The 14,762-nt window shown below is 39.7% G+C and overlaps 1 protein-coding gene across 10 annotated transcripts in view; it reads left to right on the plus strand.

The window, feature by feature from the left end:
* Positions 1-14,762, plus strand: part of plekha7b (pleckstrin homology domain containing A7b) — a 472,905-nt gene that overhangs the window by 280,206 nt on the left and 177,937 nt on the right. For all 10 annotated transcript variants that reach the window (XM_043705777.2, XM_043705778.2, XM_043705780.2 and 7 more), the window contains one exon: positions 10,459-10,542. In XM_043705777.2, the coding sequence (XP_043561712.2) occupies positions 10,459-10,542 (84 nt within the window). The remainder of the gene's footprint in view (positions 1-10,458; positions 10,543-14,762) is intronic.

Raw genomic sequence — 14,762 nt, forward strand, 5'->3', positions numbered from 1 at the left:
ATTTCTTATTGACTATTTGAAATTGATGAACCTTTCCTATTGGTTCTTTCTTGACACTGTCAAAACCTGAATGGCTTTAAAGATTCATGTAAACCTTCTCTCCTTCAGTGGAACTGTTCCTCCTATATCTAGTTGCTTCTCAAAAGTACAATTTAATAACCAAGTGTTAGCTGGTGATTTGACTTTGACGAGTCTCCAAACAGAATCCAGTCACATTCCCCATTGATCTCTGTACGTATGTACAGTTGAGTTTGTGAGATTGTGATTGGATAGGAGAACTCTGTAATTTTCCTTGCCCTGTTTCAAGGTGAGTAAGGTCAGATGTGATTCTGATCTTTATGGGACTTGAATTAAATCTGTCATGCTTTGAACTTGTATTACATTATCTTAGTTATTGTTCCTGTTTATTCTTGTCCTGAACTCCTTTTATTATAATTAGCATATGTCTGTATTGATTCCAAGCAGGCTCCAGCACCTCCCACTTATTACAGCCAAGGCACTGACTGTGGTAGGCTGATTGCCTGAAGGGCATAATAGTTGAAGCAGATATGTGCATGTACGTACAGGGGTTAACAGAGCAGCAATTTTGTGATTTTCTGATCAAGCCAGTATTTGAACTCTGTTATACTGTCTGTGGGAAAAATTCAGCTGGAGATTAAAACTGACAGTTTTCAAATTTAATAAATCTGGTGAAGCAGTAGGAGAGCTGCAGACCCTTGCCAACACTAGCATTCATGCTTTCTGAATAGCACTGCAGTCCATTTCTACAATGGAGAAAGTACCTTATTCTCTCAGGAAAATACTAGGTATTGCCACTGATGATTTTCTTGCTGTTTGAAATTAGCTAGTTGTAATCATATAATTCAACAGTGAAGTACTACAGATGGTAGAAATCTGGACTGAGAATGAGAATGCTGGAAGTATTCAGAAAGCCACAAAACATTGTCCTAGCATTTTCAGTGTTTTCTGTAAAATGTATAATGTAATTATTGAATGATTTCCCCCACATGTCATTATCATTAGTGGCATGTCTGCAGTTCTCTGTTAATGGAATGTGGTGATTGTGCACTTTTCCAACCAGTAAAATGTTTGTGGTTATCAGCTTAAAAATGGCATTGTAACCGAGCTATCAACACTGATGTGACTTCTGAGTTGCTTTGCTGGCAGCTTTTCTGGAAAAATGGTTTAAGTGGAGTCTCGATGAACAGTTGGTAATCAGATACAAAGTGAACTACTTACATCTTTACAGAAATGCTAGAGCTGGACCAATACTGTTGTGTCACACTCTAAAATAATCCAGATTGAGGCAACTTTATTTTGGTGATCACGTCCTTTGCTGCAGTGCAGATTTTTGATGTTAGCCACTGCAGCTACTGCTTAACTTCTGGTGCAAAATGAATCATAGAATCAGAGTCTCTACAGTGTGGGAGCAGGCTATTTGGCTCATATAGTCCACAATGAGCCTCCAAAGAGCATCGCACCCAGACCCACCCTCCTTACCCCATCCTCATAACCTGTATTTTCCATGACTAATGCACCTAGCTTGCACAAGGTGCAAAGTGTTGAATGGAGACTCCAGGATCACTGACTGTTCTTTCTTTCAATTTCAACGCCCAGTTCATCAGATAACTTGTTTCTTCCAAACTAAGAATGTTAGTTGCAAATAAACCAGAAAATTAGAACTAGGGTGAATACATATAATTTAATGAAAAGTAGTTATTGGATGAAAATCCATTGATTTGATTAAAGTCATAGAATCAGAGATGTACAGCACAGAAACAGACCCTTCAGTCCAACTCCTCCATGCTGACCAGTTAGCCGAACCGAATCTAGTCCCGTTTTCTAGCACTTGGCCCATATCCCTCTTAACCCTTCCTATTCAAATACCATTCCAGATACTTTTTAAATTCTGTAGTTGTACCAGCCTCCACCACTTCCTCTGGCGGCTTATTCCATTCACTCACCACCCTCTGCAATAAAAGATTGCCCCTTAGGTCTCTTTTATATCTTTCCCATCTTGCTCTAAACCTATGCCCTCTAGTTCTGGACTCCCCTACCCCAGGGAAAATACCTTATCTATTTTATCCTATCCATGTCCCTCATAATTTTATAAATCTCCATAGGGTCAACCCTCAGCCTCTGACCTTCCAGGGAAAACAGCCTCAGCCTAATCAGTCTCTCCTTATAGCTCAAATTCTCCAACCCTGGCAACATCCTTGTAAATCTTTTCTGAACCCTTTCTAGTTTCACAACATCCTCCTGATAGGAAGGAGACCAGAATTGCATGCAATATTCCAGAAGTGGCCTAACCAATATCCTGTACAACTGCAACATGACCTCCCAACTCAATACTCTGACCAATAAAGGCAAGCATAGCAAACACTGCCTTCACTATCCTGTCTACCTGCGACCCACTTTCAAGGGACTATGAACCTGCACTCCAAGGTCTCTTTGTTCAGCAGCACTCCCTAGGACCTTATCATTTTTTTTTGTCTTTTTTAACCCCCACACTACCACCTAAGTGCAGTAGTGCTTAGTTTTTTCCCCAGGACCCATGGTGTGTGTGTGCAGGTGTGAAACACAGTGGAGGACACAAAGTGCACAAATTTTTTATTCAATTTCCACCACCAGGAAGATAGGAAAACACCCGGGTGGCCAGTGACAAACACTGCCCTTCAAGGACCTTATCATTAAGTGTATAAGTCCTGCTCTGATTGGCTTTTCCAAAGTATCTCTCATTTACCTAAATTAAACTCCATCTGCCACGCCTCAGCCCATCTGAGCAAGATCCCATTGTGTTTGAAATCTATTGGATAAAGAGCAGAGCCAGAAACATTGGGGACATTCAAGTGCAATTTGATGAAAAATTGGTGAATTAGGGTATAGATGGATGAATTTGGGCCAAATGATTTTTTTCTTACTCTTGGCATTTATTGCAGACAAAACTAATTAAAGAAATAATATGACTAAGTTTAAGATGCAATTAGATCCATTTCTAGAATTTGAACATTGATGTAGCATTGAGATCAAAAAGTGTGTTGAGCTTTGTGGATTATAGTTTGGACTTTAAAAAATAAATCAAACCAATCTAAGACATAACATTCTTAGTGCCAGCTTTGCCTCAGGATTGCAGTATTTAATCCAGACTGACAATTATTTGCAGTGCGAAGAAAGTGTGATCTTTTGCATGAGACGTTAGACAATGATTGTTACTTTTGGGTGAATGCAAAGGATCCTGTTGTGTTTTGAGATGGAGTTTTCTCAGCAAGCTGACTGCTATAAAACACTGTTGATTAATGCCACTTCAAAATTAATCAAATGTTTGTTCATCTTGTTTTGCTGTCTGAAGGACTTTAGTGTTCATAAATGTTTGCTTCCATAAAAACAGTGCTGTTTCAAAACCCATTCACTGACTCAGTTGTTTTGGGGTATGCTAAGGATTGTTGAGGCGGTTAGTAATTGCAGATTTGATAGCTAAGTAATGATTTCCTGTTCTTAAATGCTTTTCCATTTCTACACAGTGAGGCATTGGTTGAACTATTGGCATAGTTTTATTTTCTCTGCAGCTGCTGCACTCCTGGTCAAACTACATTAATTGCGTCAGTAAGTAGCGTACCCACGTATCAAGAAAATGATGGTATGAAAATTAATCATTGGTTCTTTGCTATCATTTTAGTGCTGTCTACAATCTGCAGTGGGTAAGCACAAACATTGTTGGTTTCAATTTGACCACAGTCCTTTAGGCAAATACTAAACAAATTTATACATACAATACGATTCTGTGTGCTTCTTCATTTGTCAGATATTTTATCTCTTCTACTAAAATAATTTGAGGAAAAATAAAGAGCAGCTATGGTTTTTTTGTACCATTTGTTAATGTGTTTGGATAAGCAGAGAAACTCCATCATTCAAAGAGCAAGAAATTAATGTTGTATTTGTGAGTCTCTGCAATTTCAACTGAGCTGTCATTTTTGCAATTTGTTTCACTCTACTGAAGGAAAAATGCTTGACCTCTGGTTGGTACCTGCTCAGGCACCTAGGTTTCCAATTTGTTTGAAGGTTATCAGGCATGGTCTTTTATTTCATGGTGTTGTATGCTGCAATACTTGACATGTACCCATAGACCAAGATATTACTTGTGGTTATGAACCTTGATAGAAAATAGCGAGTTTTTTTTTAGAAAAGCAATAGTGTAGCTAGAGACAGTCTTCATCTTTCAAATGTCTAAATCTTCCATTTCTAGAAACTTAGTAACTATTGCTATTTCAACAAGAAGCAAGTGTTCTTTCTGTTGCATTCTGAAGAATTACCAAGAATTCGTTTTGGTTGCTACAAGGCAAGAGTTAGCAGACTGGATGTTGTGCTGAAATCAACAGTAAGGTCACATTAAAGAAAGCTTTCATGTTTGACTCAAATCTGATCTGTTGAGAATTGTCTTGCAATGGGGGAAAACTTGCAGCTAACAGATGCAGGCGTGAATTGATGAGGGAAAATGTCTTTGAAACAAGATGTTTCAAACACCTGAGAATGTTGCAGGTTTGATTCTCTCTAATCTCTTTTTGATAGACATTACTGACAGTGCAATAAACCAGTTTCGTATAATTATTTACATGACGTCAGGAATGCTACATTGTACATTGCCAGTACTTTCTACATCAGTAAAACTAGGTTATCTGGACTTGCATTTTTTGATGTTTGTGGTTATTTTGTGTGAAGTATTGACTTGTGTACTGACTTGGAGTTAGAGTGGAGCTCATGCTTTGACATTCTAACTTGGGATGAATGTGTTGTTGGATTGACACTTAAGAATGAGAAAAGGTGTTCATCCCACAGAGACTCATCTTTTTAGTATGTGCATTAAGGCGAGCATCTATGATAACTGGCAAAATCCTCACCGCTATAGTGTTGTAATGTTTGGTCCCTGGGTAAAATAATCTGATTCACCAACGTGGGGTGATTCATTGCCACCAATCCTTTTATATTGGTATTAGTTTATGCTACTGCTAACGTTTTGGGAGGGAAACCATTTGCAGTCTTTGGCAGAAGGTGCCTCAGTCTTGACAAACAGTCAAGGTTCATTACGCTGTACTTAGATCTAACATGCAGGATATCACGAGAAACATCTGGATGAATGCAAGAAATACATATCACTGCTAGCTCTGTTAACTCGGCATGCTGGAACAATGCAAATTGAGCGTCAATCTATGCAGTTGTGTTTTGAGCATCCTGAAGTTGATGTCTCCATAATCTGCATTGGCAATCATGACTCTAACCACCAGAGAGTTTTCCCAACACCCACTGATTCTAGTTTTGCTCGGGCTCTATAATGCCACACTTGAGCAAATGCCACCTTGATGTCAAGGGCTGTCACTCTCCTCTCATCTCACGAATTCAGCTCTTTTGTCCATGTTTGAACTAAAGGTGAGGTGAGAGTGACAGCTGTTTTCATCAAGGCTTCACATGGCATTGTGTGGCATCATGGAGCCCTAGCAAAACTGGAATCAGTGGTATAGGGGTAAAAACTCTGGTCGTTAGAGTCATATCAGACCCATAGGAAGAAAGTTGTGGTTGTTGGAGATCTGTCATCCCCGCTCCAGGACATCTCTGCAGGAGTTTATCAGGGCCGTGTCATAGACCCAACCATCTTCAGCTGCTTCATCAGTGACCTTCACTCCATCATAAGATCAGACGTTGGAATGTGCAATCATCAGCAAACAAAGTTCAGCATCATTCACAACTGCTCAGACACTGAAGCAGTCTGTGTCCAAATGCAACAAAATCTGGTCAAAGTCCAGGCTTGGGCTGACAAGTGGCAAGTAACATTATTGCCACACAAATGCCAGGCTCTGACCATCACCAACAAGAGACCGTCTAACCTGCTGCCTCTTAATATTCAGTGGTGTTACCATCTGAATCCCCCACTACCAATATCCTGGGAGTTATCACTGATTGGAAACTCAGCTGGACTCACCACATTAACACAGTGGCTACAAGAGCAGGTCAGAGGCTAGGAATACTGTGGCGAGTAACTCACCACCTGATTCTCAACCACCTGTATGCTATGTACAAGACACAAGTCAGGAGTGTGATGGAATACTCACCACTTGGCTGAATGAGTGCAGCCCTAACAACACACAAGAAGCTTGATACCATCCAAGGCAAAGCTGTCCATTTGATTGGCACTGCATGTACTCCCTCCACCACCAACACTCCGTAGGCAGCAGTGTGTACTATCTATGAGATGCACTGCAGAAATTCACTAAAGATCCTCAGACAGCACCTTTTAAGCCTACGACCACTTCCACCGAGAAGGGCAAGGGCAGCAGATACGGGGAACACCACCATCTTCAAGTTCTCCTCCAAGCCACTCACCATCCTGACCTGGAAACATATCATTGTTCCTTCACTGTCATTAGGTGAATATCCTGGAATTCCCTCTCTGATGACCATGTGGTCAACCCACAGCAGGTGGACTACAGCAAGAAGCAACTCACCACCACCTTCTTAATGGCAACTAAGGATGGGCAATAAATGCAGGCCAATTAGCAATCACACCAAATCACTCCTATCACACCAAATGAACAAGTAAATAAAATTCACATTCTTTTTTATCGTGCAAAGAAATTCTTTTGTTTAAATTTTTATTATAATAATATTTAGGGTCTTTTTTTTTAAGAGCTAAGTAACTTCATATGCATCAAGATTCCAATTAACTGTTCAGGACTAACTTCTTTAACAGTTCCCCATTTTTTTTTTATTTTCCTTACATGTGACAGTTTTGTTACTCTGCCTTTTGTCATCCATTGTTGTCCTGATAGTCATGATCTTTCCTAAGATTAACCATTACATTAAGAAAGGCACACTGAGATAGAAACTCTACATATATATGCCAATTATGTGCCCACAACCTCATTCCCATTGCAACCTTTGCAGCCTCCCATTCTAGGCATAGGAACACTGCCACTGTGCCGCAAGAGAGCTCTGCCAGCTATTTTTGAAATTTTAATTTCTTTCTGTAATCATCCTGAGACATTATTACACACCTCAGGGGCAGATGGGACTTGAACCCATGCCTTCTGGTCCAGAGGGGTAGGGATGCTACCTCTGTGCCACAAAAAGGCCCCATCACCAATTTTTATGTTGTGTCCAAATTTTCCAGTCATGTCTTCCCCACTTAAATTTATATGTATCACCAATAGCAAGTGACTCAAAACTGAGCCTCTGGAAAATTCTTTCTATTCACAAAATCATCCATGTGCTTTGTTTCCTGTCTTTGAAACAATTTTGGAGCCAGCTCAAAGTATTTCCCTGCATTCTGTAGCTTTTAATTTTTCTGAACAGGCTGTCGGTTAATCCTTGTGAAATTCCTTATTAGACAATAGACAATAGGTGCAGGAATAGGCCATTCTGCCCTTCAAGCCTGCACCGCCATTCAATATGATCATGGCTGATCATTCCTAATCAATATCCTCTTCCTGCCTTATCTCCACAACCCTTGATTCCACTATCTTCGAGAGCTCAATCCAACTCTTTCTTAAATGAATCCAGAGACTCGGCCTCCACTGCCCTCTGGGGCAGAGCATTCCACACAGCCACCACTCTCTGGGTGAAGAAGTTTCTCCTCATCTCTGTCCTAAATGGTCTACCCCTAAATGGTCTACCCCGTAGACCATTAAAATCTATGTAAACACCATCCATTGCATTGCCCGAACCAATCCTCATTGTTACTTCCTCAAAAAATTCAATTGATTAAGTAAGGCATGACCTTCCCTTGGTATAACCATGCTGCTTATCCCTTATTAAGTCATATCTTTCCAAGGAAAGGTTAAATCTCTCGATTCTCGTGATTTGCTCCCCCACCCCCAATTAAAATAATGAAGCAACATTTGCCAGCATTCAGTCCTTTGGTACCTTGCCTTTGTCGAGTGAAGATTAGAAAATAAACTTCAAGGCAGCTGTTATCTCCTTCCTGACATCAACTAACTGTCTAGGATATGGGTTTTCCTCCCCTGACCCTAATTCATGTTGGGGTGCGAAGGTGTCAGGGATTGGGCTACATCTCCTGCCCACTTAGGTAAATGCCCTTCCTGCCTCCTATCTTACCACCTCAAGGAACGAAAGGTTCCACTCTTTGTGCCCTGAAGACTATCAAACTTGCACAATGTAATTGCAGCTTTAATTGAAATTCTGAAATATATCTTTAGTGTAGCAATATTTTGACAATTAACTTTTAATCACTGAGTTGCCAGGACACACTAACTCAGCAGTCTCCAGCTCATGGGGGCTTATTTAACTTGAGGAATTGTGCAACTGGTCATAAGTTATATCGTGTTGATTTAAAATTTTAATCAGTATAACTAACAACAGTAATGTGGTTTGGATACTTATCTCAGAGATAAAAAATAACTGTGCTTTTCTGGTAATTGTCTGCTTTTGCATGTGTGTCTACTACTTGCTTTTGCAACCCATTTAGGATGCTTGCACAAATTACAAAATTGTAATAAACCATAGACTCATTTTGTACCTTTTTACTGAAGTTGCTTTCCTGTTATGACCTTTCCGAAGCTTCTGTGAAAATTAGTTCACAGAATTAAGTTAATGGTGTGCTATCTAAAAATTACATTGATTGTTGGTAACCAACCTATTTTACATGTAATCAATGAATTTATACTTAAATTTTTGCACTTTAATGCGCTTGTGGTGTGTTGCTCTTAATTCATCACCACAAATTGCTCTCCCCAACAGTGACATGATATGCAGTCATCATATTATCACAGCTCATAACTCTTTCACCAATTGCCGTCCAAGCTGGAAAGCTTAGAATCTGACTGTTTTGTTGCTTTTTTTTTGCAAGTTGAATGAGTGTTATGCGAAAACATCTGAAGCAAACTACTTTGTTTTGAAAATGCTGATTAATCATGCATTTCCAGAGGGGAGATTTTCTGAAAGCTGTGAAATTGTGGGTTAGAAGTCAGTGTTTAAGAATATATTGAAATAAAATAACAGTACAGTGATAATGTGATTTTATATGTGGACAACTTCAATGTTAACAGTAAAATACTGATATATGTTCAGGAACTTTTTAGAATTACAATTGTAAGTTGACCAATCATTTTAATTCTTTGCTCCAATTCCATTCTGATATTGGCATCCTGTCTCGCATTAAATTCCAACTCATGTTTCAAGTAGACATCTCCTGGCTTTCAGGCCCAACAATGAAATTATTGAACTCTACGTGTTAACTACTGCATCCAGTTTTCTGGACACCATTGAACAGGCATTCCCTTTTTCACCTATAGGGAGAGAGTGAGGTCTGCAGATGCTGGAGATCAGAGCTGGAAATGTGTTGCTGGAAAAGTGCAGCAGGTCAGGCAGCATCCAGGGAACAGGAGAATCGACGTTTCGGGCATAAGTCCTGAAGAAGGGCTTATGCCCAAAACGTCGATTCTCCTGTTCCCTGGATGCTGCCTGACCTGCTGCGCTTTTCCAGCAACACATTTCCAGCTTTTTCACCTATAGGCAATTTCTATTTGCCCTGCACCAGCACTCCATTTTGTCATTTCTGCCTTAATGGACAAGGAGCTCCCATAACCTCTGTTGACTGGAGATTGTTTGCTTGCTGAAATGGTGTAGGGCAGTTAACGTGACACTTGGAATAGGGAATGAAAAAACATCGGCTCGAATACTAGTTCTGGTTCATGCCTAACTGCTGGGCAGTGCATTTTTGTTTTGCATCAATTGAAAACAAAGTAGGTTTGCTTGCCAAACTTTTCAAATGAAAAGGAGAAATGCGAATTCAAGAAAGAGTTGAAACTTTTGGAATTTGCACAAGCAAAATGTCTTCCTTGTTTAGTTTCTGGAGAATTCGCAGCAACCTTGACGTTTTCCAAAATGAACTGTGTACCTGCTGAACAAACAGCAAAAGACAAGACGAAGTTGACAATGAATCAATAGTTGTCAGATCTGCCAATTGCTCTGCTGGTTCCATGTATTCTGAACCCTGAGATTGTCTTTTTTGGTGCATTTGTTGACATCTATACAACAGTGTTCAAAAGCCTGGATTTTAAGAAATGAATGACCTGATTTCTAGAAATGTGGATTTTTAAAAAAAAAATTGATAGAGGTGTTAAATGAAGAATTTTCAGTGTTGCTGTTTGTTCCAAAAAAATATTTGTCATTTTCGGATTAGTAGAAGGTTTGTCTGTCTAAGTGTTGTAACCAGCAGAGCATAATATGATCCAAGAGTTAGCACTTATGCAGTGCTGCAGGCTGTTGGCAGATGCGTCGCACATGTGTTGAAAATGTTGACGTTTAAAGCATTTTTGTAAAATAACGGAATAATGCAATTATTTAGTATGATCAGCAGATCTAATCTATAATAGAAGTGCATAGTGGAGAAAGTGCATCTTTATATAATGACGAATTAATGCTAATGAAACTTTTTGTGATTTATTGCAGTCATAATCAACGGACTTCATCATTCAGGCACCCAGTGACTGGGCAGATTTCACCAGAAAACACTGAGTACATACTGAAAGAACAGTAAGTATTGTGCTGTATTAGCTTGTGCTAGACCTGAAAATCTGGAATGTTATTTTAATGCTGCGTTAATTATTATAACTGATTCCTTAATTCCAAAGTGAAGGGAGCACTGTTTTTGTTTTTTTTTTAATTGGTTCAAATTAAAAATGATCAGCTGTCAAGCCTACATAGTTGGCATGTCTCCCTGTTATGTTTGTTATTTATGGTTTATTTACAGTTTTGAGCATTATGCTTTGTTTCCAGTGGTTTGTGAACGTAAAGGATTGTTGTCCAGTTGCTGGACAGTACCTAACAGTTAACAACAGTGTCCCAAGCCTTTCCTAGTCAATCCTTAGACACGAGGATGGTTCCTTTTATTATTCATGATTGATCTTAAGTTTGCTGATCTCAACTGGGCTGCAGTAAGATGCTGCAACTGATCTTATTCCTTGTGCCTAGGAAGGGGGAGAAAACTGCACTTGTACCTATTGAAAGTTGTAGGAATTCTGGGTAGGGAAGGGATTGGAGTTGCCTAACCTCAAAAAAAGGTGGTGATCATTTTGGAGAGAGAAAGGGTGGAGTGGTGGCTTGTGGACAGAAGAAAATTGAAAAGAAGATGATTTTTTGTGATTTTATCTTAGCATGTGGGTGGCACAATGGCTCAACAGTTAGCACTGCTATCTCACAGGTTTGATTACACCCTTGGGCAACTGTATGTGTGGAGCTTGCATGTTCTTCCCATGGTTTTCCTCCGGGTGTTTCAGTTTCCTCCCACAGTCCAAAGGTGTACAGGTTAGGTGAATTGGCCATGCTAAATTGCACATTGTGTCCGGGGTGCACAGACTAGGTGGTTTCGCCAGGGTAAATGTTGGGTTACTGGGATAGGGTGGTGGGCAAGATCTGAGTGAGATGCTCTTCAAGGAATTAGTACAGACTTAATAGGCCAAATGGCCTCTTTTTGAACTGTAGAGATTCTATGATTCATGTTGCTTAGAACGAACTTCCCATCTGTTCAATGATATTCATGTGAAGACTTCATTAGAGGCAACAGCTTGAGTTTTACAGTCATGGGAAAATCACGCTTGACATTCATTACACTTGCAGCTCCCTCAGACTCTGTGAACTATTAGATGATAACTTATGGTAATTAGGGGTGCACACAAGTGATCTGGGACTTTCCAAATGAGGAAAATAATACTGTCTGTTCAACCAATTAGATGGAAGATTCCATAGTGAAAAACAGAGCCAGACCAAAAAGCATGTACATTGCATTCCACTATAACGAGCGTTTCGTTAATGCAAATTTGCGACACTGTTTCTAAAGCGTGAACTTTTAAAGTGTGAATTGGCTATAACGCGATTCCAACCTTATTAGTTTAAATAGTACTGCTATGATGCCATTTTCTTATAATACGGAGAACGGAGCTACCATGTTATAGTAGAACTGACTGTACCAAATGTTTCAATGAATCTAAATACAAAAAGTAGCTGGATTTGCGTGAGAATGAACCAAGAGAAAAAAGGTAAGTAAATTAAAAATTAATGTACTTTATTTAAAATCTCCAAGAATGAGATGATACATTTGTATTTGGACTTCTGTCTCAATTGCTTGATTGTATTAAGATTTGTAATTTGTAATTATAATTTAACAGACTGCTAAAGATAAATTTCCCTTGAATGGCCACATTCACAATTTTTTTTTCTCTGTTGAATGGATAAGTAGTACAGCTTCATGCCTTACATGTGTGTTAGTGCCAATGTATTTGTAAGTTACTGACTGGTGAATCCTGAGGGAAAACAGGGAAGTTTGGGCAGAATTACACATGGGAAGAAGGTGACATAGTGGGAATGTCACAGGATGAATAAATCCTGAGTATGCACAGGTCAGTGCTTTGGGGCACAGGTTCAAATCTTTGAGGAGAAAGTGAGGTCTGCAGATGCTGGAGATCAGAGCTGGAAATGTGTTGCTGGAAAAGCGCAGCAGGTCAGGCTGCATCCAGGGAACAGGAGAATCGACGTTTCGGGCTTATGCCCGAAACGTCGATTCTCCTGTTCCCTGGATGCTGCCTGACCTGCTGCGCTTTTCCAGCAACACATTTCCGGCACAGGTTCAAATACCATCATAGAAGTGGAACTTAAATAGCTATTAATTGGTCACCTATGAAGCATCAATGTTGGCATTGCCTGCAGTTCCTACAACTGAGAAAGGAGTTTAAAAATACAAATGCTTCAAGCTGTTGCTCACCTTAATCCATATGATTGGTGAATGCTGATATTATTGCCATGGCAAATTTCAGCCCTTTGTCTCCAACAACTATGATGGAGTTATTCCCCCCTCCCCAAAAAAAAACTATTTGCAGCACACATCAGAGTGCTCTGGGGCTTCTGATTATATTATCCAGTCAAACTAAAGAAAGGTGGAGGGGTGACGTGATAGAGCTTTATAAAATCTTGAGGAGCATGGATAGGGTAAGTAGACAAGGTCTTTTCCCTGGGGTGTGGGAGTCCAGAATTAGAGGGCAGAGATTTAGGGTGAGAGGGGAAAGATATTAAAAAGACCTAAGGGACAACTTCTTCACACAGAGGGTAGTGCATGTGTGGAACAAGCTGCCAGAGGAAGTGAAGGAGGTTGGTGAAATTACAACATTTAAAACATATCTGTTTGGGTGGATGAATAGGAATGGTTTTGAGGGATATGGGTGAAGTGCTGGCAAATGGATCTAGATCAATTTAGGATATTTGGTCGGCGTGGACCAGTTGGACTGCAGGGTCTGTTTCAATTCTGTACATCTCTACAACTCTGTGACTCCAAAGAGCTTGCGCTTCGACTAGTTCTTTCATGTTCTCCAAAGTATTCTAAAGTGTTTCATTCGCGGATCACTCTTGATGCTAATTATTTTTAAATGAGCAAACAGAGCATCCAAACTGTGCACAGCACATAACTAACAATATGAACATACATTTTATCATCCTCTGTGATGGCTGAGGGAAGTAGATTGGCCCGGACACCACTTCCTTCAAAGATTACATTGTCTATCCACCTTTCCAGATGAAGAGGGTCTAATCAAAAAGAGACATTTTTGACAATATTGCACCCTTCCAGTAACGCACTGAATTGTTAGTTCAGATTATGTACTCTCATCTGACATGACAGTTGGGCATGTAACCTGTAAATTTAGATACATTAGAACTGGATTGGGGATAGGTTCACTTATCTGCTCGAGCTTGTTACATCCTTCAGCAAGATTGTGGCTGATCTGTAATCTAGATTACCTGCATTTGCTTCCCATCACCCTCTTTTTTATTTTTGCTTTGGAAAAACATATTAATCTACCATTTCATATTAATGATCTAGCACCAAAAGCCATTTCTAGAAGAGAGTTTTGAGCTTTCACCATTTTGTGTGCAGCAGTATTTCATAACTTCACTTGTAGAAGTTTTAACTTTATCTTTTTAGGCCTGCTGATCCTTATTCTTGACTTCCAACCAATGCAAACAGTTCCTATTTCTCCATCAGCTTTTTTTTTTAAACATCCTGAAAATATCCATTAATTTCCTCTGCAATCACCTAAAATCTGCAGAATACAATTCTATTTTGAGTGATCTCCTTTTAATTTAACTTTGGAGTCCACGCATCATTCTAATAAATCCACCCTGTCCTCTCTCCAACTATGGTAAAAACAATGACTGCAGATGCTGGAAACCAGATTCTGGATTAGTGGTGCTGGAAGAGCACAGCATTCAGGCAGCATCCGAGGACAGGCAAAGCTTTTGCCCGAAACGTCGATTTTGCCTGTCCTCGGATGCTGCCTGAATTGCTGTGCTCTTCCAGTACCACTAATCCAGAATCCTCTCTCCAACTATATCTATTGTATGTGTTGATTTCATGTTCTGAACAAGTATTTCAGATGTGGGATAATTCGCCTTTGTAGACCTGCAAGACTTTTGTTTCCCATTCACCTTTTTGATCATTTTCTGTATCTCTCTGGGACAGTTTACTGACCTATGCAAAAAGTCTTTCTGGACTTGGAACCAATTTGGAAGATACTGATTTATCCTATTTTTCACCTTGCAGATATAAATGGTCCAAAGTGGATGACCTTATTTTTGTGTATATTGAAACTTGTGCTACAGTTTTGCTTGCACAATCAATCGAGTAATATCTCTGATTTCCTCCCTTCATCTACATTGTTTATAATGCCATCAACCTTTGTCTTCATTCAGCTGATTGTGTGTGATTC

Source organism: Chiloscyllium plagiosum, unplaced genomic scaffold, assembly GCF_037043375.1.
Source record: "Chiloscyllium plagiosum isolate Xiang-an unplaced genomic scaffold, Cpla_swu_hap1 HiC_scaffold_18, whole genome shotgun sequence".
NCBI lineage: Eukaryota > Metazoa > Chordata > Chondrichthyes > Orectolobiformes > Hemiscylliidae > Chiloscyllium > Chiloscyllium plagiosum.